This window comes from Clarias gariepinus, chromosome 7, assembly GCF_024256425.1.
Source record: "Clarias gariepinus isolate MV-2021 ecotype Netherlands chromosome 7, CGAR_prim_01v2, whole genome shotgun sequence".
In the NCBI taxonomy this organism is placed as follows: Eukaryota; Metazoa; Chordata; class Actinopteri; order Siluriformes; family Clariidae; genus Clarias; species Clarias gariepinus.
The window spans coordinates 25,568,215-25,592,529 of record NC_071106.1 but is presented as its reverse complement, the minus strand read 5'-3'; the positions used below and the strand labels follow the sequence as shown (position 1 = coordinate 25,592,529).

Below are 24,315 nucleotides of genomic sequence, written 5' to 3'. Positions count from 1 at the left end.
GCTCAGTTGTGATCACATGACGCTCGGCAGACAAAGCGCATGCATACTACAGTATATCCATACGTCGCTTATTTAAAAAGTCAAAATTTGTTACAAAAAATTTTGCTCGCCTTGCAAAGGCTCGCAGACCAAGTTATTCACAATCCAAAAAATATTTTTAAAGTGAAATTTCACTGTGAGCAAATTCAGTGTGAATAAAATAGGGATGATCATATCTTCTGGTTCTAGTGAGGACTCTTACATTAACAAAATTTCCTTCATTGTTTAGTGACAATATATTCCTTATCTTGGCAATATTTTTGAGATGAAAGAATCCTTTCCTGGTAATATTATCTACATGAGCTTCAAATAAAAGATTGGAATCTATAATCACACCAAGATCTACAGTATACAGACTCTAGTTGCCAAATGAAATGGAAAATTTACTAAAAGATGACTTTGAATCACTGAGTTTTTTCCTTAGCTCAGGCAAGACACTTCTGACACTTTTCCCTGCCACACTTTTCCCTTGCAGTCAACTTTCCATGAATATGCTTTGATACAGTACTCTGTGAACAGCCATCCTGTGCACCAATAACCTTCTGTGGCGTAACCTCCTTGTGTGTTGTTGATCATCTTAGCAGGCCTTAGTCACAAATGTCATAATTATTGAAAGTAAAACAAAAAAGGCTTGAAATATTTCACTACATGTTATTAATTTAGAATATGAGTTTCAGGTTGATAAAGTAAAAAAAAAAAAAACTCTCTGGATTAATACACTTTAATATTTATTTTTGTAAGGGATTCATTTATTAGTGAAACAGATATTAAATACATTCCAACAATAACATCTGACATTATGTGTTAGCATCTGCACTCATATTGTTCAAAAGTTGGGGTGATGAGATCAGAGCACATATGCTTTCCTGACTATTAATATTGTGAATTAAAAATTTTTGAGGAAAAAAAAAGAACATGATATTTTATATAATTTTAGACAAAAGTTGGGATACAAGTTTGGACTTTTTTTAAAGATTCTAGAACAATAATGCATTTAAAAAAAAAAAAACTAGGAAATAACACACAAGGATTACAAGGTAATTAAGTAACAACAACCCCCATCAACAATTGTTATTTTAAGACACAAAGCTTAGCTGTTCCAGAATAGTTATTTCAAGAACAGGATTGTCAAGTGCATTTGCAAAAACTATGATGAAACATACCTCCACTGCAGAGGAGTTAATTTAGAGGGATCAGCATCAAAAATCAACAATTTACAGCACTGGCTTTACAGGGCATAAGTAGCAGACCCATTTTAATAGCAACATGCTCATGTAAGGTTATTGCATACTTTGGATGCATTTTACAATGTAGAAAAAAAAATAAAATTAGGGAAGACCATGGAATTGTAAGATGTAACTGGTAGTTCAACTTAAAAGAAGAATCTTAAAAGATTGTTTCAAGTCTCATCCCAGACTTGAAACAATCTGGTGTCAGGTTCATGGTTTGGTATTGCTTTGCTGCCATGTGTCTAGCTTGTCATTACTGATGGTACCTATGATTATATAGGCAAATTTGCTTGACAATAAGAGTGTCTGAATACCCAAACTGAAGCTTGGAACACCAATTTACAAATAAGTCTACAAAGAAATTATTTAACATTTTGATTGACCAAGTCAAAGTCCAGACCTTCTGTTGTGGGAGAACCTAAACAAAGCAGTTCTTTCAAGGAAGCACACAAAATTATTGTGTTGAAGGAATCTTGTAAATAGGAACATTTCTTTACTATGTTGTGCATTACTGAAAATGTTGTTGAGGCTCAAAAGGGTCACAGCAGTTACTGGAACCAAAGGTTCATATACCTTTTATGACTATATTTTATAGATTTTAATAATTTTGCTTTAATCATTTATAATGCTCTTAGTACAAAAGCTTCTTTCAGGGACTTTAAGATTCCAAAAGTATTTTCTTTATTTACTTTAAAAACCTTTTTGCTAGGAAAACACCCTGCTGTTTGCATGGCTTTAAGGGTTTGGGAAACAGCCAAAATGACCTTCTCCAATAGTTATTTTAATAAAATATGAGTTGCGAATTGGCAAAGAGTGGCAGCAATATAATGTGATAAATCGGTAATCCTTATTGTATGGAAAAATCAATTTGCCTTAACAAAGCAATTTTAGAAAGACTCATTACAATATTTTCTTCTACAGAGCACAGCAGACTTCTCCTTGGTGCGCAGCAATAAGGGGGAGATTGTGACAGAGGATGGACGCAGTACCTGCCCTTATAATCCTGAATATAAATCCACTGCCATCATGGCCGGTATGTAAAGCCTAATTTATTGGTCTGTGTGCGTGGAGATTTGCATGCTTGGAGGGTTCCCTCTGGGTACCACTGTTTCCTCTCACAGGCTGAAGACTGTGATTACGCTTCCATCTTTCCGCGTAAAGAAAAATAAACATGTTTAAATTTTATACATTTAAAAGATGTTTAATTTTTTTGGCGGTCTTCACGGAAGCTGACATACCTTGCAGAACTTCATGGAATGTCGGGCAGTCACTCATGGTGGCTCACGGTGCCTAACACTGCATCTTACCGCGAGTTAAACTGCATAGGTCATAAAGACACCTGTGCACCCCACAATCAGCCAAAGTCTAAGTAGATACATGGGGTATCAATGATGCTTAGAATGGTAAAGAATCAGCCCAGAACTACACGGGAGAGCTGGTCAAAGCCATGAAGAGAGCTGGGACCATCGTTTCCAAGTATTACTGATGGTAGCCACTAAGACGTCATGGTTTAAAATCTTGCATCGCACGGAAGGTTCCCCTGCTTAAGTCAGCCCATGTCCAGAACCGTCTGTAGTTTGCCAGGGACCATCTGGATGATCCAGAGGTCAGATGTCCTGTTGTCGGATAAACCAAAGTAGAACCTTTTGGTCTTAACTCCATTTGCCGTGTTTGGAGGAAGAAGAATGATGAGTATCATCCCAATAATACCTACAGTGAAGCATGGGGCTGGACGCATCATGCTCTGGGAGTGTTTTTTCGTCACGTGGACAGGACGACTGCACTGTATTAAGGAGAGGATAAACGGGGCAATGTATTGTGACATATTGGGCAAAAACCTCCTTCCCTCAGTCAGAGCATTAAAGGTGGGTCGTGGCTGGGTCTTCCAACATGACAATGACCCAAAGCACACAGCCAGGAAAACCAAGGAGTGGCTCCGTAAGAAGCATATGGACTATTTAAAAGCAAAATAACAGGTCTTTGAGGGTCAGAAATCTGGCTGATAAGCAAGTGATCAAATCTCTCACAGTGGAAATGCATCTATGCTGGAAATTGTAGACCCCTCCATGGTTTCTAAGTAAGAGAACTTGCAAACTCACAGGATGATCAAATACTTTTGACTATTGACCTCACTGTATCTATTTAACCAGTATATTATACTGTATATATGTAGTATATATATACTGCATAATTATATATGTAATTATGGGACAAGAAAGATGGTATGGTACAGTGTGATGCATAGACAAAACTAACACACACAGTGGATGCTTCCTTAACGAAATGCATCGTTATCTGCAGTACACTTTGCATGCCTATCCAATAACCAAAAGTACAAATGTCTAAAGAGCAGATGACATGGTATGTAGTGATGTGTATAGGCCTGCTTGTATTTTCCTGTCCAAACTTCAACAACAAGCAAGAAGGATTTTTAAAATATGCTTAATTCACACAAATTATTCTTTATTCATGTGAGCCTAATAACTAATGGCAGCTTGCATGTAGAAAGGAATTAGTGACATTAGTGAATGGCATGAATGACTGTTTCCTATATTATAACCAACAACATGAATGAAAAATGTAGCCATGTTAATTTGCGTCTTTGATTTGAATACCGAATAAGACAGAACAAAGACCCACCCCCATAAATAAAATAAATAAATAAATAAAAAACAGTGTTCCGAATTCAACTCTATGCAGAGCATCGGCAACAACATTGTCAGCCCCCTTCTTTTGTTGGATGTCCAAGTTGAGTTTTAAGTCATCAAAGATCATCTTATTAGATTTTCTGGTCGTACATTCAGGACAGAAACACAGATTATGGTCAGCGAAAAACAACAACCGGGCAAGAACTAGAACTGATATGAACATTCAGATATTACAATGCCATTAACAGTGCCATTAACTGTAACATTTATAAATGTGTGTGCAACAAGTTTTATCTATAATGTACAGTAAATGCATAATAATATGCTAAATTGAGTGTTTTACCCTACAGATGCAGCCACTCAGAATTGCTTCTATCATCTAAAGGCTTTTAAACTTTTACAAACTTTAAACAAAGTGCAGCTGACCCTTGGGCACAATTTTAAACCTACTGAGATGTTCAGATCAAATTAAAATAAATATTTAAAATAAAATAATAAATAAACTACCCAAAACAATGAACTATTTAAAACAAATCACAATTAAACAGAACAGACACTTTTATCCAGAGTGACTCACAAAAGTGCTTAAGTTTCTGTCATTGGATAGATCCTTACACTGGGTTACTAGGTTACTAAGTAAGTACTAGCCAAACACTGTTGGGAAGGTTTTTTTGGTGGGTGGATTTACCCAAGTACTGAAGAAACAGAAATGTCTCAAGTCGTCATTTAAAGATTGACAGAGATTCAGCTTTACTGACATCTATAGGAACTTCATTCTACTACCTAGTTGCCAGAACAGAAATGAGTCTAGATGCACATCTTCCTCGATCTCTGAAATATGGTGGGACCAGCCGAGCAGTGCTAGAGGATTGGAGGGAACGTGGTGTGGTCTGTAGAGTGATTATAGCTGAGAGGTATGTGGGTGCTGGGCCATTTTTAGCTTTGTAGGCAAGCATTAGGGTTTTGAATTTGATGCAGGCAGCTACGGGAAGCCAGTGCAGGGAGCAGAGAAGTGAGGTGGTGTGGGAGATCTTGAAAAAGTTGGAAACAAGCATGCAATTCAGCTGCAGAGGACAGAGGCAGACCTGTCAGGAGTGAGTTGCAGTAGTCCAGTCTTAAAATAACAAGAGACTAAAAAAGCATCGGACTAGCCTGTGAAGAAAGAAATGGGCGAATTATTCTGATGTTGTACAAAAAGAAATATTAGCAAGTGACATTAGCAAAGTGTGGGGAAAATGACAGTTGATTGTTCAGAGTTAAGCCAAGATTGCAGGCAGTGGCTGAAGGAGTGATCTGATTGTTGTCCGGAGAGATTACAAGGTTTTGAACGGGGTGTTAATCACCAGGAATGGGCTGCAGTTTGGTTTTACTCAGATCAGAGCTTCAGCTGATGAGCCGTCATCCAGGATAAGATGTCTGCCAGACATGCTAAAATCCGAATGAAAACCTGATTTTCTGAGGGAAGTTGCAATGGTATGAAAAGCCAAGTGAGCTCTCTAAGTGACCAGGTGTAGTGGGAAAACAGGAGAGGAGCAAGTACTGAGCCCTGTGGGACACCAGTAGAGAGTCTACGTGGGGCAGATGTGGATCCCCTCCATGTCAGCTCATACGACCTATCTAACTAAGACAATTAATTAGTTATTAAGTGCCAAAACCCCAGAATTAATTGCTTTTATTAACAATAAAAAAGGAAATGCTCTCAGACAGGAGCGGGCTCTTAAGGCTTACATAAGCTCAGTTAACAGATGAGTCTTTAGCTGTTTTTTTTAAAGCATCCACAGTGTCCACCTAAATCAATTGGAAGAGAGCTCTAATGTTGGGTGTCTCAATGGTACAGTTTCTTTTAATCTTAAGCATAGAGGAAGTAACAGCAGGAATGCATGGACTTAAAGACCTTAGATTTCTACTGGCAATGTAAAGTTGCAGTCGTTCTTTAATATAGACAAACTGGATTCTAACTTTAAAATATATGCACGATTCACCTCTAGAATGTCCAGAAAAATCATAATAAGAAAGAAATCATAATAATGATTATTAGAAATTGATGTAATAAATGCATGTATAATTATCTCCAATTTAAAATATGCAGTAACAGTTGATATTGAGATGTGTCTGCCACTCATGTCTTCATAAGGAGTCTAATCTGATGTGCTGTAAATTGGTAATTTTTGTCAGGCTGGTAACTCTAAATGTAAGTTTTGCTCTTGCGTTCCTGGGATGGCCTTCATGAGAGCCAGTTTTATCATTGTGCTTGATGGGTTTTGCAAATGCATTTGACTGTACTGTTTTTAAACTATTTCAGAACCTTTGTGACCTTTTGAGTCCTAAAATAACAGACTGTTATTATATTGTATTGTTATATTATTATAAGTTCTGGGATTAAATCCCAAAAATGATTTTAGGCCATTACTAAGAAGACACAGTGCTGTTTTAGATGACAATATCTGTATGTGTTTTCTTGTTTTTGTGACTGGTGTTGAATGAGTTTTGGTAGGCAGCCACTTTTTTTTCTCTTTCCTGTACTGTGGATTGTACTGACGTAACATAATTAACAATTGTTATAACACCTGTAAAGTGTAGTGATACAAATAAATAAATGCCCCAGTGCTATTATGCTTTATTGCTGAACTTCATTGCACAGTATATGCACACATACACATCTATAAACGTGTGTGTGTGTGTGTGTGTGTGTGTGTCTAAAATATAAATTCGTTTGCAGGTGGAGATTTGTATGCTGCTACAGTCAGTAATTTTCAAGGGAATGAGCCCATCATTTACAAAAGCCTTGGTCAGGGCATGTCCATAAAGACAGAAAATTCATTGAACTGGCTTCAAGGTAAGAGACAGGACTGTTTTTAGCTTAAAGTCCCCTCAGTCCCGGCTTCTTATATTATCTGTAAGTCTATATGTTGGAGAGCTGTATGTTTTAATGTTCAATTTATATTTAAACATCCAGAATGAAATTAATAGTTGAAATAACCCACATTTCCCACTTGGCTGATAGTAAAAAGAGACACTGAATTAGAAAATGATTTTTAGAGTATGTGTATTCTTACTTCGTACAATCAGCATGTACACTATAAGTGTGGTGGAGGAGTGTGGTGGAAGTGACAAATTGAGCAATTTTTTGGATTTGCTCTTTCTACAGACCCGGCTTTTGTAGGCTCTGCATTCATACAGGAGAGCCTCCCAAAAGGCAATGTGGTGGGTGGTGATGATAAAATTTACTTCTTCTTCAGTGAAGCAGGAAAGGAGTTTGATTTCTTCGACAACACCATCGTTTCACGTATTGCTCGTGTGTGTAAGGTGAGGAGTGCTTTGAGTTTTTTTTTTTTTAATCCCTCTGACAATGCACCATAAGCACACGCGCACACACATTCACTCACACTCACTCACTACACATACAACTAAACTAAATGCTGAAGAAAATGCCCATTAACTCGGAATTACTATTCAGACTCCTCAACTCCAATTACACCATGTGATGTCAATTTACTATGCCTGCACAGCATTAAAGCAGTGAACAAGGTAGCACTTTTTTTTTTACCTTTAAATTAATTATACAGTTATTGCTTTAATACAGTTACAGTATTGCCCCCACCTCCAGATAGCTGACTGATAATACTTAGTTAGTAACCTACATTGTAAAAAATGATATACCGCCTCAATGTAAAAAAAAGTTTTGTAACAAGTTGCACAGCTTTTTTAGGTTTCCTCAACTTTCCGAGAAATTTGTGGGCCAAAAAAAAATTCAAATGGCTGCTTAGTTAACACAACATGTACCCAGTTCAAAATCTTAATTTGACTCAACTTGTAATTCAAATATTTAGGTCAGCTCAAGTAGTATTGGTTGTGGGCTCAATTAATTATATGTCTCTAGGGTTAAGCCCAACTTTTCATTTACTTAAAAAAGCAAGTTATCTCACGCTGTAGTCCATTGATGTGGACGAGTGCTTGTTTTTCTCTAAGAATCATGTTGCCCTAACAATACCCCAACAATTAAAACACACAAATATTGCTTTAAAAATTCTCCTAAAACTAGTCAAAGTTAAAAGTTTTGCAGTGAACCTGCATAAGAATACAAGTTCTATTTTGTTTAAAGGTTTTTAAAATACGTACCTGTATAACACCAGATGCTTATGAGTCTCTTCCCAGTGTGTCAGACATAAAAGACTTTGTTTCTCAAAATGTAAATCTAAGTGGAGCATGGCTCTCCAAGTCCAATAATAATAATAATTTAAATGGCTTCATAGGTGTCGGTCCAGTCCTTTTGGAATTTTTTTTAACATTAGCTAAGATCACGGGTATTCCGGGTATTACTTACCCGGAATAGAGAGTCCACAAAAATAGCCATCTTCACATTTAGTGTGATGCTTGACAGCATCAATGCAGCAGTGGAGGTGGTAGGGATCTTATAAATCCTGTGATTGTATCTCAGGGAAGGGAAACTTTACTGTACGAAGATGGGCCAACAATACAATATTAATTTATTCAACGTTTATTTAGTTGAAGTTTTTACAGGGTAGTAACCCAGTGTAAGAATCTATCCAATAAAAGAAACTTTTGTGCATCACTCTGGATAAGGGCATCTGCCAAATGTCTATGTAAATGCAGTTGTTATGAGGAACAAAATATCCATTATTCATCATAGTTAACTCGCTAGCATGTTGCAAAGACGGGGGATCCAGGTATTTAGTCTTGTAGAACAAACGCACACAGTCAAAAATTATCTAATTCAGAACTGCAGCTTCTTGCTTCTGAGGTAAGTCTGATGCAGCATAAATCCCCCACTACATGGTCACACAATTTCTTAAAGTGGTATTATGGAAGCACTTTTTTTTTTTTTTCTTGGATCTTCTCACTGTTACGTGATAAAAGACGACTATATTAATCTACTTTAGAACTAATTTATTTGCCCCATCATCTAACACACAACCTCATGGATTACATACCATTTCTGCTTACTTTTACAATAACTTCCTTCAAGCACAATATGATGTGTACATCCTTAAGTAGGCATTTATTTATTCAACACGATATAATGCAAACAGTTTAACGATATTACAAGTAAACCAGCATACTGTGTATGCCAGCATACATATTCATATATATGGAACTTTATGGCATCCATCTCTTTAAAAATAATTAAAATGAAATAACATTAACAGAGTTAAACTATTTCAGTGACCTAACACTGTACATCTCCTTTTAACTTTAAAATTTATATACACACAGTATGTATATATATATATATATATATATATATATATATATATATATATATATATATATGGTAATGTACCTAAATATACAGTACTGAAGTTTGTGCATCTTGGACAAGCATTTGCGTTTGTCAACAGAACATGTCTCTAGACACACATGTTTCCAGTAGTAAAAAGGAAGTTGTGTTGTGTACAGTAGTTCTTTTTGGTCTTGATATGGGAAAAAGTATTCACAATTGAGTATTATTTCCGGGGACAGAGTTTAAAAAAAGATGGCGGAACAAATTCCTTCCCATACCTGTCCCATTCCTAAAATCTTACACCACCTGATGCCTACTTGTGGGGAATGTTAAAGGAGAGTGCGGCCAATTATAAAGATCTGCAAATCTCAAATAAATCGGCTCCTTTCGTAGGAGTCTGCAGCATCTTTTTGTTTCGGGAATCCGGGTTAAGAATCTGCATGAACAATATGAACGCTGTCTACAGCATGGCAGTGCACACATACTTTAAATGTCACTTGCCCTACCCAGACCTGATTACAGCCAGACCTGTTCAATCAAGAAAACACTTAGATAGACAATGATCATGCAGAAAACTTTTTTTTTTTTTTTTTTCAGAAATAGTGGTAATGTGAAGCCATTTATCTTTGTCTATATGTGTGAGCCACGTGTAAATTGATGAACCAAAGTTTTCACACTGTTGAATGTTTGGCTTGATATAATACACACAAATTAACACACACATGTTTAAATTGCTATTAAGTTTCCACACCTGTCACTTGTAATCATTGTCTGTTTTTTAACTCTTGAAAGACCCCTTTACATTTAATCCAGTTAAACTGTTTAACTTAATTGATGAGGCAAAATAATTATTTTATATTATCTATATATTTTAATGTACAATTATTGTGTGTGTAATTGCAGGGTGATAAAGGAGGAGAGAGGGTCCTGCAGAAGAAATGGACAACTTTTTTGAAAGCTCAGCTCCTCTGTTCATTACCCGAAGATGGCTTTCCTTTTAACATCATTCAAGACATGTTTGTCTTGACACCCAGTAAGGGGGACTGGAAGAGCACTGTGTTCTATGGAGTTTTTACCTCTCAGTGGTATGAATTTGTTGTTTAATGACGCACGTAACTCAGTTAAATTTTATTTGTATACTGCTTTTAACAATAGAAATTGTCACAAAGCAGCTCCAAGGAATTTAAGAATATATGGGAATAGGGAAATGAAAAATGTAAGAAAATATCTATAAATTCTTGTTTTAAAGTTCTAGTTTGTTCCTAATGAGCAAGCCGGTGGCAATGTTGGCAAGAAAAAACTCAACAGGAAAACTGATCTTAATTTGGGTGATGGTATGACCACAAATCAGTCTGTGCTGTATCTGTGTGCTATAAGACTAAGAGTTCAGTAAAATGGGAAAGGTGGTCAAGTTAATATAAAGTCCACACTTCCTGCCTTCCACTGTTAGGGTACAAACTGTTTTTGGTATTTTTAGTCCTCAATTATTTAGTCACAAGCCATCACAGAAAAACTGCCTGCATCAGCCCAGTCCAAGTTCATCTACATGGTTATTGAGTAGAACCATCCTCAGTCTCTATATACATCCCAAACAGCATCCAGAGGCCCCCAATTGACAAGAACTCTATTCAGAAGCATGGCACCAGGATGTGTCCAACAGGTCTGGAGGGCAGAAGGGGTTGGTATTGCTGGCGACTCAGGTGCCATGTTTAGCTCGGCAGAAATAGATTGAAAAAGGAAAAAACAGTTAGATGTGCTAGCAGTAGTGTAGAATGTGTACAATGTAGTGCAGAATGCAAGCAGGGACTCCTGCAGGACCAACTATGCTGACTAAAAGGTAACCGATAAAAAACTTACTGACAAATGTGAATAATAGCATATTATTTTGCACAATGATGCATCCGCACCAATCAGCCATAAAATTATAATGACTGACAGGTGATGTGAATTACATTGACCACCAATTATGCACCAGTAAACTGGTGACATGGTCATGGTCCCCGAAGGTTCACCCTTACTCACGGAGACCATGACAAAAAGGTACCAGAACACCCAGTATACTACAGCCCACTACACACGGGGCACAGCAGACAAAGAGCTAAAGGGCGGTCTGGCCTTCAAACTATGCAGATTATAATTCAATCAAGCACCCATGAGATGCGCTGGACAATCAAGTTTCATCCACGGAGGCCCCACCCCACAATACCCCACTTGCTGTGGGATCTACTGACAACAGACTGTCACACCACAGCACACTTCCAAAGGCCCTGTGGAGCCAAGCCCCAAGGGGCTATTGTCATTCCAGTGGTACAAGGGAAACCCAAATCCTACGTAGATTTTATGTTGATGGATACAATGGTATGACTGATCAGTGTAAATGTAGACTAATTGCATATATTAATGCAATATATGAATATAGAATGGATTCATTTTACTGTTTAACAAATTTTATAAATATTACTTGTTTGTATAGACTCGCTTAGGTCTGTGAATGCAGGTTTTGTGTTCACCAAGTTTGTTTCATCTCCATGTGAAATTTAGGAGTGGTCAGCATAGGTCGGGATCACAGTACAAGATTACAACTATTTATGTTAAGCTGCTATTTGACAATATCCATTGTTAAAAGCACAAACAAATTAAGGTTTTATATGCATCTTTGCAGGTACAAAAGGACATTGGGAAGCTCAGCTGTGTGCACCTATACCATGAGCCAAGTGGAAGAGGTGTTTAATGGTCGTTATCAAGAGGTTAACAGAGAAACACAGCAGTGGTACACCTATAATCACCCAATCCCAGAACCTAGACCTGGAGCGGTATTTACTTTCTTATCAGAAACATTGTATTGTTTTTTTTTTTGTAATAAATAATGGAATTTAATTATTTGACTAACCCTTTAAACAATCATAAGACTTCATTTACATTACACATGGATGAATTTGTGGGTATTCTTTCATTAAAAAAGGGGAAAAAAACAAATGGCACAAAACTGACAAAAGTTTTAAATAAATAATATAATAATAATGTAATTAAAATCAATCATTGCTTTTGAATTGTTATTCAAGAGAACAGTTTAAAAAAACAGCCAGGAGCCGTGTCAGAGCAGATTGGTCGCAGTCAAGTTTATACTCCAATGGCTTATCCTGTTGTGCCTACAAAACTGGTGAAAAAAAGATTTAACCTGGTTATGGTTGAGCACCAGGTTTTATTTTTGTTACCTTATTTCACCCCTAATTTTTAGTCCAAATTTTAGTCCTTAAATTTTAGCTTCATGTCTTTCCTTTTCTACAGTCTATGTTGACATTCTTGTGTTTAATGGGTCTCTCCAGCTTGCAAAATTTTTATGAAATCTTTTTAATGGTTTTATATAATCATTTATAGTGTATTTGTCACTTCACCAATCAAACCAGTCAATGTGGTTCCCTGTGTCAGACCAAATACTTATCTTGGCTGTGCAGTTGGCTTCTGCAAACTGTTTGTGGCTTGGCCTTCTCCGTTCAAGTTTTACTGCTATGTGCTACTGTTTTCTTATGTTTCTTATCCTGAATCTACCACAGTACATCTGTGAAAATCCACTTCTTGTGCTAGTGGTTCCTTCATTCTAGTACTTCTTTGCATGATGATGACTGCCTCTTTAATCTTCTGTCACTTGCTGTCTAAATCTGTCTGCAGTTCTTCAAAACAATCTTTTGGAAGGCTTGAAATTTGTTGTTGATGGTCAATGTAAACTCCTCTTTGGTTGGTTTGTCCTTCAAATGTCCTATGTTAAACTTCACAAGCTGGGGCAACTCTCCTCTACAATTCTTGCATGTAGCAAATGTTTGTGTTGCTCAGACCTACGCTTTCAACCCCTGTAGTTACAGTGGGGAAAATAAGTATTAGATCCCCTCCCGATTTTGGAAGTTTGCCCACTTACAAAGAAATAAAGGGTCTATAATTTTTTTCATAGGTTTATGGTAAAGGATTGAGACAGAATATCGACCAAAAATCCAGAAATAGCACATGATACAAATGTTATAAATTGATTTTCATTTCAATGAGGGAAATAAGTATTTGATCCCCTACCCAACCAACAATAATTCTGCCTCTCACAGACTGGTAATGTGCTCTTGTGGTACACATATTGATTTATGAAGGTGCTCCTAACAGCAATGTGGTATGTGTATAAAAGACACCTGTCCACAAAATCTCTATCTTCCATTTAAACCTCACCACCATCGGCAAGACCAAAGAGCTGTCAAAGCAAGCCAGGAACAAGATTTTAGACCTGCACAAGGTTGGGCTACAAGGCCATCAGCTAGAAGCTTGATAAGAAGGAGAGAAATGCTGGAGCGATTATTTACAAATAGAAGAAATACAAAGTATCCATTAATGGCCCTTAGTCTGGAGCTATATGTGAGATTTCCCCTCATGGAGTAAGAATTATCATGAGAAAAAAGAGGAACCAGCCCAGGACTACATGGGAGGAGCTTGTGAATGATCTCAAAACAGTTGGGAGCACAGTCACCAAATAAACCATTGCATGGATTGAAATCCTTCAGTGCAGCAAGGCCTCCCCTCCTCAATAAGACCCGTCTGAGGTTTGCCAATGAACAGAGAAAGATTGGGATAAACTGCTGTGGTCAGATAAGACCAAAATTGAGCTCTTTGTCATCAACTCGACTCGCTGTTTTTGGAGGAAGAATAATGCTTACTATGACACTATGAACACCACAGTCCCTACAGTCAAGCACGGAGGTGGAAACATTATGCTTTGGGGCTGTTTCTCTGCTAAAGGTCAGATTGACTTTTCTGCACTGAGGGGCCAATGGATGCGACCCTTTGTGGGTTGAAGATGGGTTGTGGATGGGTCTTCCAGCATAAAAATGACCCCAAACATACTGCCAAGGCAACTAAGGAGTGGCTCAAGAAAAAGCACATTAAGGTCATGGGGTGGTCTAGCCAGAATTCAGACCTTAATCCAATAGAAAATTTATGGAGAGAGCTGTAACTTCGAGTTGCCAAGCAACAGGCAAAAACCCTTAAACATTTAAGAAAATCTGTAAAGATTAGTGGATCAAAATGCATCCCAAGATGATTGCCAGCAAGGGTTTCTCTACCAAGTAATAAGTCCTGTTTTGCTTGGGGATCAAATACTTATTTCCCTCATCGAAATGCAAATCATGTGCTTTTTTTGGATTTTTGGTTGATATTCTCTCTCAATACTTTACCATAAACCTATGATAAAAATTATAGACCCTTAATTTCTTTGTAAGTGGGTTTTTACTATTGTGTAATTAAAATGGGCTTATATATATTGTGTGAAAGTTAAACCTCCTTCATGCTAACTTTTTGTTCTTTATCCTTCCCTTTCTAGTGCATTACTAATGCAGTTCGGGCTCAGGGCATCTTTTCCTCACTGCACATGCCTGATAAGGTGCTAAACTTTGTGAAGGATCACTTCTTAATGGATGGTGTAATTCGCAGCCAGCCACTGCTGGTTAAACACAATGTCCAATATATGAAAATCACTGTGCATCATGTCCAGGCTGTACACCGGGGCTACAATGTGCTTTTTTTGGGTACAGGTGAGTTTATTCTATTATTTTAGTAGTAGTATTTTTTAAATAAAAAATATTATTTTTATTATAATTAACAATAAAACATACTATTAATTATTAATTAAAAATAGTATTAAAATTTCAGTAATCTATTTCTTTTTTAGCAATGCTATTTGTAATGCACACAACGGATTATACTGTTAAATGTGTGTAAATAGGACTCCTGTTTGTAGTATTTTACCTGTCACTTTTTCCAGATGATGGCAGACTTCACAAAGCCATTAACTGCAAGGGCAAGATGCACATCATTGAGGAGCTAACACTTTTTCTAGGACTGCAGCCTATACAGCACATCAAACTAGATGATGAAAAGGTATGGACGTTTGTTTTATGATGCAAAGGCTCTATAAATTAACACGCTTAGATATTATCTTCTTCTGTAGAGAGAACTAGGCTTGGCTCTATTGGGTGCCATTGCTTCATCTGTTATTTCTACTTTGGCATGTCTGCAGTTGTGTATGTACAGTGCTTCCGGAAAATATTCACAGTGCTTCACTTTTTCCACATTTTGCTATGTTACAGCCATATTTTAAAATTGATTATCTTATAAATTATAAATCTTTTTCTAAAAAAATTACAAACAATACCCTATAATGACAATGTGAAAGAAGTTTGTTTGAAATCTCTGCACATTTATTAAAAAAAAGAAAAAACATATGTACATAAGTATTCACAGCCTTTGCCATGCACATCAGAGCACAAACCAAGCCAGGAAGTCCAAGGAATTGTCTGTAGACCTCTCAGACAGAATTGTGTCAAGGCGCAGATCTGGAGAAGGGTACAGAGATTTTTCTGCAGCATTGAAGGCCCAGATGAGCACAGTAGCCTCCATCATCCATAAATGGAAGAAGTTTGGAACCAGCAGGACACTTACTAGGGCGTTTTTTTTTTTTTTTTAGATTTTTTTTTTTTTTTTTTTATAATTATATATATATATATAATAAAAAAAAAGATTCAACAAACTTCCTCCATGTTGTCATTATGGGGTATTGTTTGTAGAATTTTGAGGAAACTAATGATCTATTTTGAAATAGGGCTGTAACATACCAAAATGGAAAAAGTAAAGCGCTGTGAATACTCCCCGGATGCACTGTGATTACAACTATTTTTCAGTTGTCGTTCTAAGTGAAAAGATATTTAGTTCATATTCAGGTATTTACTCTCTGATAGTCATAAGCATCCTAGACTCAAATTTGCTTGTTGATTTAATGTGTGTTATCTCCTTTGGATCAGGGTGTGCTGTTTGTGTCCTCTTACTCTGAACTGGTGGAGATTCCTCTTGCTAACTGCTCAAATCACCGGAGCTGTGGAGAGTGTATACTCACCAGAGACCCTTACTGTGGCTGGGCAGGGGGAAAGTGTGTTGATGTCAGGCAGGCATCATCTAAAAGGTTAGCGGAGTAAAAGAAAAAAAAACTACATACTGATTAGATTTTTTAAAATCAATACGTTAATATCACAGTATACACTGAGTGTATGAGCATGCATACTCTGTTATTATAGTTAAATAGTACCGTGGAACCTTGGATGTGTAATGTGGCCTGCGAGTGTTTTGCAAGATGAGCCAAATTTGTTAATGAATTATGAGCGTCACTTAATCACAGTTGAGCCAACATAAACATATTTATTTAATTTTAAATATTCATCAACAACATTAGTAAATACTATAGTACTACAGAGTAGAATAACGTTATAATGAATACCGGAATCTAGAGTATCCACAACCCATACTCACTTTCCACGTCACCATGGCATACAAAGCCTGGATAAATACAGTCCATCCACACGTACAGTCGAGGCATTTCAAAATGACCAAGATCAGTACTGTAAGCTTCATTCTCAAGACATCAGGACAGTCTGCTGGACGTCCCAGAGCTCTGATTAGACTCCAAAAATAAAAATGATTAATGATAGCAATTTAATCAGACTTAATAGTTGGATTTGACTTTTCTTTTTGTTTACTGTATGGGGTAGTATGTCTGCAGTTTTATCGATAAATCTGCTCATATCTGCGCATGCGTTTATCAGCCTTTTTATCAAAAAGCTGGGTCTTAGTGCTTGCAGAGTTTATGTGTAAGGCAGAGTGTGTGTGTGTGTGTGTGTGTGTGTGTGTGTGTGTGTGTGTGTGTGTGTATTCACCCAGCAGAGGAGACGATTACTTACAATTCCGCAGCGCAAGAGAGAGAAAAAACGTTGGCTCAGTTGAGATCACGTGACGCTCGGCGTCAAAACAAGAAGTGCATGCGTGATGCATGATACTCAGTACTCGTAAACCAAGACGATGTTTTTTTTTTTTTTTAATGTAAAAATTTATTAAAAATCGTAAATCGGGTTACACGTAATCCGAGGAGTCACTGTGTATGTATATGTATGTATATATATATGAAAAAATATATCTATTGGGTATCAAAGTTTGGTATCCAAAGTAAGAAAGTATGCTTATTCTGTTCATCACTGGAATGGGTCCTAATGCGTCCTATTCTTGTTAATTTTACAGTAAAATTTTCCAAGATATAGAAGATGCCAACATAGCCACATGTGATGAAGCTATACCAAGGTCCCACTCTGCACAACTGCCATCCATACGTGAGTGAAATCAAGAATCACTTAAAATGTTATTCTCTTTTTTTGTGTTTGTTTGTTTGTTTTATATTTAGTTGAGGACTAAACTCAATGTCCAGGCATAAATGAAACTGATAAACCAACAGCAGCAGAGATCTATATGCTATAAAGTATTGAAGCAAAAACAGATCTAGCATTACTAACATACTGTAAATAACCTTACAATGTAAAGTGTATAAATAATACTTTAAATAAGTCAAGAAGGGACATTTATTTGTCTTATTGGGGAAGTTTTTTTAATTGTTACTTGTAATTTACTTTACCCACAGGTATTCTTCCTTGTCAAGTAATCAGAATCCCAGCAAACACATTTCAGGTGCTGCCATGTAAGTTGCGCTCTAACTTGGCTGAAAGACGATGGAAGTATAGCAAGGGTGCTGGACGATTTCTCTATCCAAGCTCTGAAGGAGGGCTAGTAGTAGTGGCCCAAACAGACAGGGAGGAATCCTATGAATGCTGGTCAGTTGAAAACGGCTTTTGGCAGCTCCTGGCCAATTATTGTGTTAAGGCAGAGCCACAACATGTGAGTACCATGCTGATCGGTAGCATACACACTCCGCTGGTTCCCAAAGAGGAGCCAATGATCCTTCCAGGTGAAGCTCGCTCATCACGGATAGAGACCAAAACCTACTGGAGTGAGCTGATTGTAGTATGCACACTGCTGGTCTTCTGCCTCCTTGTCTTTTCTGTGTTTGTGATCTACCGGGATAAGGACCGAATTAAATCCATGTTAAAGCAAAGCGAGTGTCCCAACATTCAGCAGAGAAAGGTACAAATGGCTGGAAAGCTCACTGAAAGCCTACCCACGAATGGCCACAATGCACCTTCCCCAATGCCAGACCAAAAGGGCTACCAGACATTGCATGAAAACCTCTTCTACAATACATCACCACAAGAGTTTTCCATATCTGAGAACAGCAAAGGTTTCTCAGAATCAGAACACCGCCCCTTGCACCGTAAGGACACCCATGTAGAGATATCACCCACCTGCCCATGTCCTCGAGTACGGCTCGGCTCAGAGATCAAAGATTCCCACATTTGAGACTACATATGCAAATGGCAACTTGAGAGTGAATGTTGAGGGAAATGATGTTGAGGGAAATGGCAGTGCCACAAAGACTTGAAAACTATATTTCTGTTGAAACTTTCAGGCAATGTTTGTATTATTTTCTTTGCACTTTTTCCCCTACTTATGTCTTTGTGATGTCCATATTCTCTCAGTCACTGGTAGTATGCATTTCATGGGACACAAATGAGAGAAAAACTAAATTATGATTCTTGAAAAAAACATTTAAAGCTAAATAATCCCATGAATATGGTGTGCTGATGTAATGCCAGTGGAACATTTGTCATATGTTGCATCCGTTGTCTGTTGGCATTCCTGTTAGTTATGGGATTCCCTCAGGGATTACTATCCTCACCCACACACATCAAGCTTTATTTTGCCGTTTGATGATTAATTTTACCACTGCAGGGTTTTAGAAGGCTATACAGTGACAGAAGGCTACATGTAGTAGTGTTGTAAACCAGCAAAGTGTAATTGGTGCAATGTGAACAAGTTTTGACTAACAAACCTCACAATATATATGCAAGGCTGAAATACGTCATCATGTCCTCCCTACAAATCAACTGTATTATGCAAACCACTGGGAATCTATTAGGAATTGGATTACTGTTGAGAAAAGCCAGCATTGGCACATAGCCAAATGTTGGTACTGCCTCTTACAGCAAATACACGTACAATCAAGTATTTAAAAAAGCTTGAGGTAATATGGTACAGTGAGGTGGTATTAATGCAAATTGGGAACAGGATATAAGGTGGCGCATGGTACAGGTCGAGCATTATGTAAAAAATTCAGGCTGTGAATGGAAAAAAATCAAGAATCTAAAAGTGGAAGAAATTTACAGCTTATGATTATTAAAGATAAGTGACGCACCAGTGTTGGGAATGAAATATAAAATTTGAGAGATAGTTAATGTAGACACTGGTGGTTACCATTATCAATAATAGTATACCCATTTTAAGAATCTGACTTGTAGTCCTTTGTGCCAAATTTTCTTAATGTAAATCAATAATCATTTGTTGTATTGCAATGTGGCACAAAAATTGTTTAAAAAAAAAACTAAACTATTAACTTTTTAGTTTAAGTGCAAAGTCATCATTATTGTGGGCTAAAATATTGGGAGATTTATCTGGACTGTATTTCATTGCTGTTTACCTTTTGAAAGTTAAAGATTCCTGGATATTCGTCTTGTTTCTTCAATGACTTAACTACTAAGACCAGTATGTTTAAAAACTAAAACAGAACTCGGTAGACTTAAATGTTGTTGTTGGTCTTTCGGCTGCTCCCGGCGAGGGGTTGCCACAGAGTCCGCACTACAACTTGGCACAGGTTTTACGCCGGATGCCCTTCCTGACACAACCCTCCCATTTTATCCGGGCTTGGGACCGGCACTGCATTCAGTGGCTGGGCATGGCAGGCGAAACACCTACCACTGAGCCACCAGTGCCCCTAAATAATAGTATCAAATCATAACACACCATCTCATTAAAAATTAATTTGGAATGAACGAATGAATGGGTTCATGGTTAAAAATTACATCCAACATCGGGGACTGAAGCATTGCCGCCTTGCACATCCAGGGTTCGGGTTAGATTCCTGACTAGGCTTGATTCCCGTCTCTGTGTGCATGGAGTTTGCATGTTCTCCCCGTGCTTGGTGAGTTTCCTCCGGGTACTCCGGTTTCCTCCCATAGTTTAAAGATTAGGCTAATTATCATTCCCAAAATTGCCTGTAGTGTGTATGTGTATGTGCCCTGCGATGGATTGGCACCCTGTCCAGGGTGTACCCTGCCTCGTGCCCTAAGCCTCTTGGGATAGGCTCTAGGTCCCCACGACCCTGAATACAGGATAAAGCGGTTTAGAAGATGAGTGAGTATGTGATAGGGGACTGAAAATCTTCCAAAGAACTTTCTATTGCACCACTTTGAACATATAATGTAAAAACACAATGTCATTTGTCTTGTAAGAGCATGCAAATATTTGTTCAATGGACTTTTCAGAAAGTATTCCAAAACAGAATTATTTAATTTTTTTTCTTGTTTATTTTTACAAAATGTTTATAAATGACTTAATTTAATATGTTGTGGAAAAATGTAGCTGTGTGCGCGCTAGTGTCCTGTTGATTGACTGCTGTTGTGATAATGGGTGTATATGTATAAAATATTTCCACAGAATGTTAACATAAATGAGGCTGTTAAATTCCCAATTTATGTAAAAATTTTGGCTGCCATAAATCTGTTGACAGTTCAGTATCAAGATTTTTTTTATGTGAATCCAGGATCATGTTCCTTGTCGTATGAAACAAAGCAATTCAGATTTATTTATATAGCGCTTTTAACAAGGGTCATTGTCACAAAGCTTTATAGAATCAAAATACTTATGAAAATGAGTTTGAAAAGTAAGGAAGCACAGTGGAGCCACCAATTGTGCAAGTTCTCCTACTTAAAAGGATGAGAGAGGCCTGGTTTGGTCACCTACAAACAAGCAAGATTTCTGGCTCTCACAGACCTGTAACTTTTTATTTAAGAGGCTCCTCTGTCCTCCACTCGTCACGTGTATTGATGGCATCTATTATCAGTATAAAAGACACCTGTCCACAACTTCAAACAGTCACACTCCAAACTCCACAAAAATCCCAGAACCACACGGGGGGACCTAGTAAATGACCTGCAGAGAGCTGGGACCAAAGTAACAAAGGCTACCATCAGTAACACACTGCGCCACCAGGGACTCAAATCCTGCAGTGCCAGACGTGTCCCCCTGCTTAAGCCAGTACATGTCCAGGCCCGTCTGAAGTTTGCTAGAGAGCATTTGAATGATCCAGAAGAGGATTGGGAGAATGTCATATGGTTAGATGAAACCAAAATAGAACTTCATGTTTGGAGAAAAAATGCTGAGTTGCATCTAAAGAACACCATACCTACTGTAAAGCATGGGGGTGGAAACATCATGCTTTGAGGCTGTTTTTTTTTTTTTTTGCAAAGGGACCAGGACGACTGATCCGTGTAAAGAAAAGAATGAATGGGGCCATGTATAGTGAGATTTTGAATGAAAACCTCCTGCCATCAGCAAGGGCATTGAAGATAAAACGTGGCTGGGTCTTTCGGCCTGACGATTATTGAAAACACACTGCCCGGGCAACGAAGGAGTCACTTAGTAAGAAGCATTTTAAGGTCCTGAAGTGGCCTAGCCAGTCTCCAGATCTCTACCCCATAGAAAGTTTTTGGAGGGAGTTTAAGTCTGTGTTGCCCAGCGACCGCCCCAAAACATCAAAAGGAATGGTCCAAAATACCAGCAAAAGGGTGTGAAATCCTTGTGAAGACTTACAGAAAACGTTTGACATCGGTCATTGCCAACAAAGGGTATATAACAAAGTATTGAGATAAAATTTTGTTATCGACCAAATACTTATTTTCCACCATAATTTCCAAATAAATTCTTTAATAATCCTACAATGTGATTTTCTGGATTTTTTTTTTTTTTTTTTGTCTTTCAGAGTTGAGGTATACCAATGAAGAAAATTACAGGCCTCTCTCATCTTTTTAAGTGGGAGAACTTGCACAATTGGTGGCTGACTAAATACTTTTTTGCCCCACTGTATGTATAAATAATAATTATCAGATTGTCCCTGATGAGCAAGCTGGGACAGTGACAAGGATAAACGCCCCTGAGATGACCAAAACCTTGAGAGGAACCAGACACAACAAGGAATCCATGTTATGACCATAATGGATCAGCACTCAGAGTGTGTCTTAGAAGGCTGGAAGTTCAGTATTACAGCACCGGTGTTCAAGTTAAGTCCACTTTCATTATTGGAGGCTCAGGTAAAAAAACATTTGTGGGACTGCCGTCACAAGTCATCAGAGACAGCTGCCTGCATCAGCCGAGTCCAAGACCATCTTCAAGGTCAAGTGGGACCATCCCAAAGCAGACCATACAGGGCCTCCATGCATCATGATCTCCAACCTGAAGTGCGGCAACAGGATAAGTCAGACAGGTCTGCAAGGGGAAGAGCTCACTGTTTTTCACATTTATCGGGTACATGTTAACAGTGACAGGTGGCATTTCACAAATAGCCATTCCACTTACTCTTTTCATCTTTAGAGGTAGAATTTTTTAGGCAAAATTTCTTTATATTTTACTACTTCCTCCGCAGGTAGAAACGATCTCAATAATTTAGAGAGAAATTCAAAGGACCCCTGGGTGTCTGTAAATAATAATTAGCAGAATGAACTAATTTAGGTTAATTTGTGGCTAAGTTTGTTATGTTGGTATAGAAAACTTCTAAGGCATTAAATTTGTGTCCACGTTTTTCTACAATGGTCGGATCATGATTATAAATAACCGCAACGCCTCTTTTACTGGTTAGGTGAGGCTGATCTATGTAGCTGTATTCAGGAGCTCTAGCTTCACTTAATGCTATATACTCATTAGATTTAATCCACGTTTTTGTTAAACACATTATATCAAACTCCTGATCAGTGTCAGTTTTATTAACAATAAGCACTTAGATATGGGAGATCTACTGTAACAGTCCTAGCTTCATCTCGAAGGCATCTTAGTACATTTTTGTTTAGGTCATGAAACAGGCACAGTCTCAATACGGTGGAACCTGATTGATGACTCAGTGCAGCTAGGAGATGTATGTTTGTCTGCTCCTTGGCCCAGGCTCTGGATAGTCACCGGTTGACTAGGCCTGTTCTGAGACTGAATATACACACAGAGTGGCCTAAAAAATGCATACACAGCATCAATGATGTATACACACACAAACATATTTCTTTTTATTTGTCTTTCGGCTGTTCCCTTTCAGGGGTCGCCACAGTGAATCATCTGCTTCCACCTAACCCTATCCTCTGCATCCTTTTCTCTCACACCAACTAACTTCATGTCCTCTCTTACTACATTCATAAATCTCCTCCTTGGTGTTCCTCTAGACCTCCTGTCTGGCAGTTTCAACCTCAGCATCTGTCCTCTACAGCATCTGTCCTCTGAACATGTCCAAACCTGGGTTGTCCCACTGATGAACTTATTCTCGATCATATCCATCCCTGTCACTCCCAAAGAGAACCACAACATCTTCAGCTCTGCTATCTCTAGCTCAGCTCTGCCTCCTGTCTCTTCTTCAGTGCTACTGTCTCTAAGCCTTAAACCGCCTTTCCACACTCTCCATTGCTTTGGAGTGTTGACCCTAAGTACTTAAAGTCCTGTACCTTCCTTACCTCTGCTCCCTGTATCCTCACCATTCCTCTTGGGTCCCTCTCATTCACACACATGTATTCCGTCTTGCTGCGGCTAACCTTCATTCCTCTGCTTTTCAGAGTATATCTCCACCTCTCCAAATTTTCCTTTTCCTGTTCCCTGCTCTCGCTACAAAGCACAATGTCATCTGGAAACATCATTATCCATTGTCCTGTCTAACCTCATCTGTCATCCTGTCCATTACCATAGCAAACAAGAAGGCTGATCCTTGATGCAGACCCACCTCCACCTTGAACTCTTCTGTCACACCTACAGCACATCTCACCACTGTCTTACAGCTCTCATACATGTCCTGCACCACTCTAACATACTTCTCTGCCACTCCAGACTTCCTCATACAACATCACAGCTCCTCTCTCGGCACCCTGTCGTACGCTTTCTCTAAATCTACAAAGACACAATGCAACTCTTTATTACCTTCGCTGTACTTCCTCACCAGCATCCTCAAAGAAAATACTGCATCTGATGTACTCTTTCTAGGCATGAAACCATATTGCTGCTCACAAATGCTCACCTCTGCCCTTAACCTAGCTTCCACTGCTCTTCCCCACAGCTTCATTGTATGGCTCAAAAGGCTTTATGCCTCCGTAATTGCCACAGCTCTGTACATCTA

General features: G+C 38.1%; 1 protein-coding gene across 2 annotated transcripts in view; it reads left to right on the top strand.

Annotated features, from left to right (window-relative positions):
- The window catches only part of sema4ba (sema domain, immunoglobulin domain (Ig), transmembrane domain (TM) and short cytoplasmic domain, (semaphorin) 4Ba), a 71,306-nt gene extending 49,455 nt beyond the window's left edge, over window positions 1-21,851 (top strand). For both annotated transcript variants that reach the window (XM_053501133.1, XM_053501134.1), the window contains exons 6-15: window positions 2,190-2,301; window positions 6,636-6,752; window positions 7,065-7,222; window positions 10,062-10,243; window positions 11,821-11,971; window positions 14,512-14,722; window positions 14,953-15,068; window positions 15,989-16,146; window positions 17,253-17,341; window positions 17,647-21,851. In XM_053501133.1, coding sequence (XP_053357108.1) covers window positions 2,190-2,301; window positions 6,636-6,752; window positions 7,065-7,222; window positions 10,062-10,243; window positions 11,821-11,971; window positions 14,512-14,722; window positions 14,953-15,068; window positions 15,989-16,146; window positions 17,253-17,341; window positions 17,647-18,419 — 2,067 coding nt within the window. In that variant the 3' untranslated portion in view covers window positions 18,420-21,851. The remainder of the gene's footprint in view (window positions 1-2,189; window positions 2,302-6,635; window positions 6,753-7,064; window positions 7,223-10,061; window positions 10,244-11,820; window positions 11,972-14,511; window positions 14,723-14,952; window positions 15,069-15,988; window positions 16,147-17,252; window positions 17,342-17,646) is intronic.
- Window positions 21,852-24,315: the final 2,464 nt, after the last annotated feature.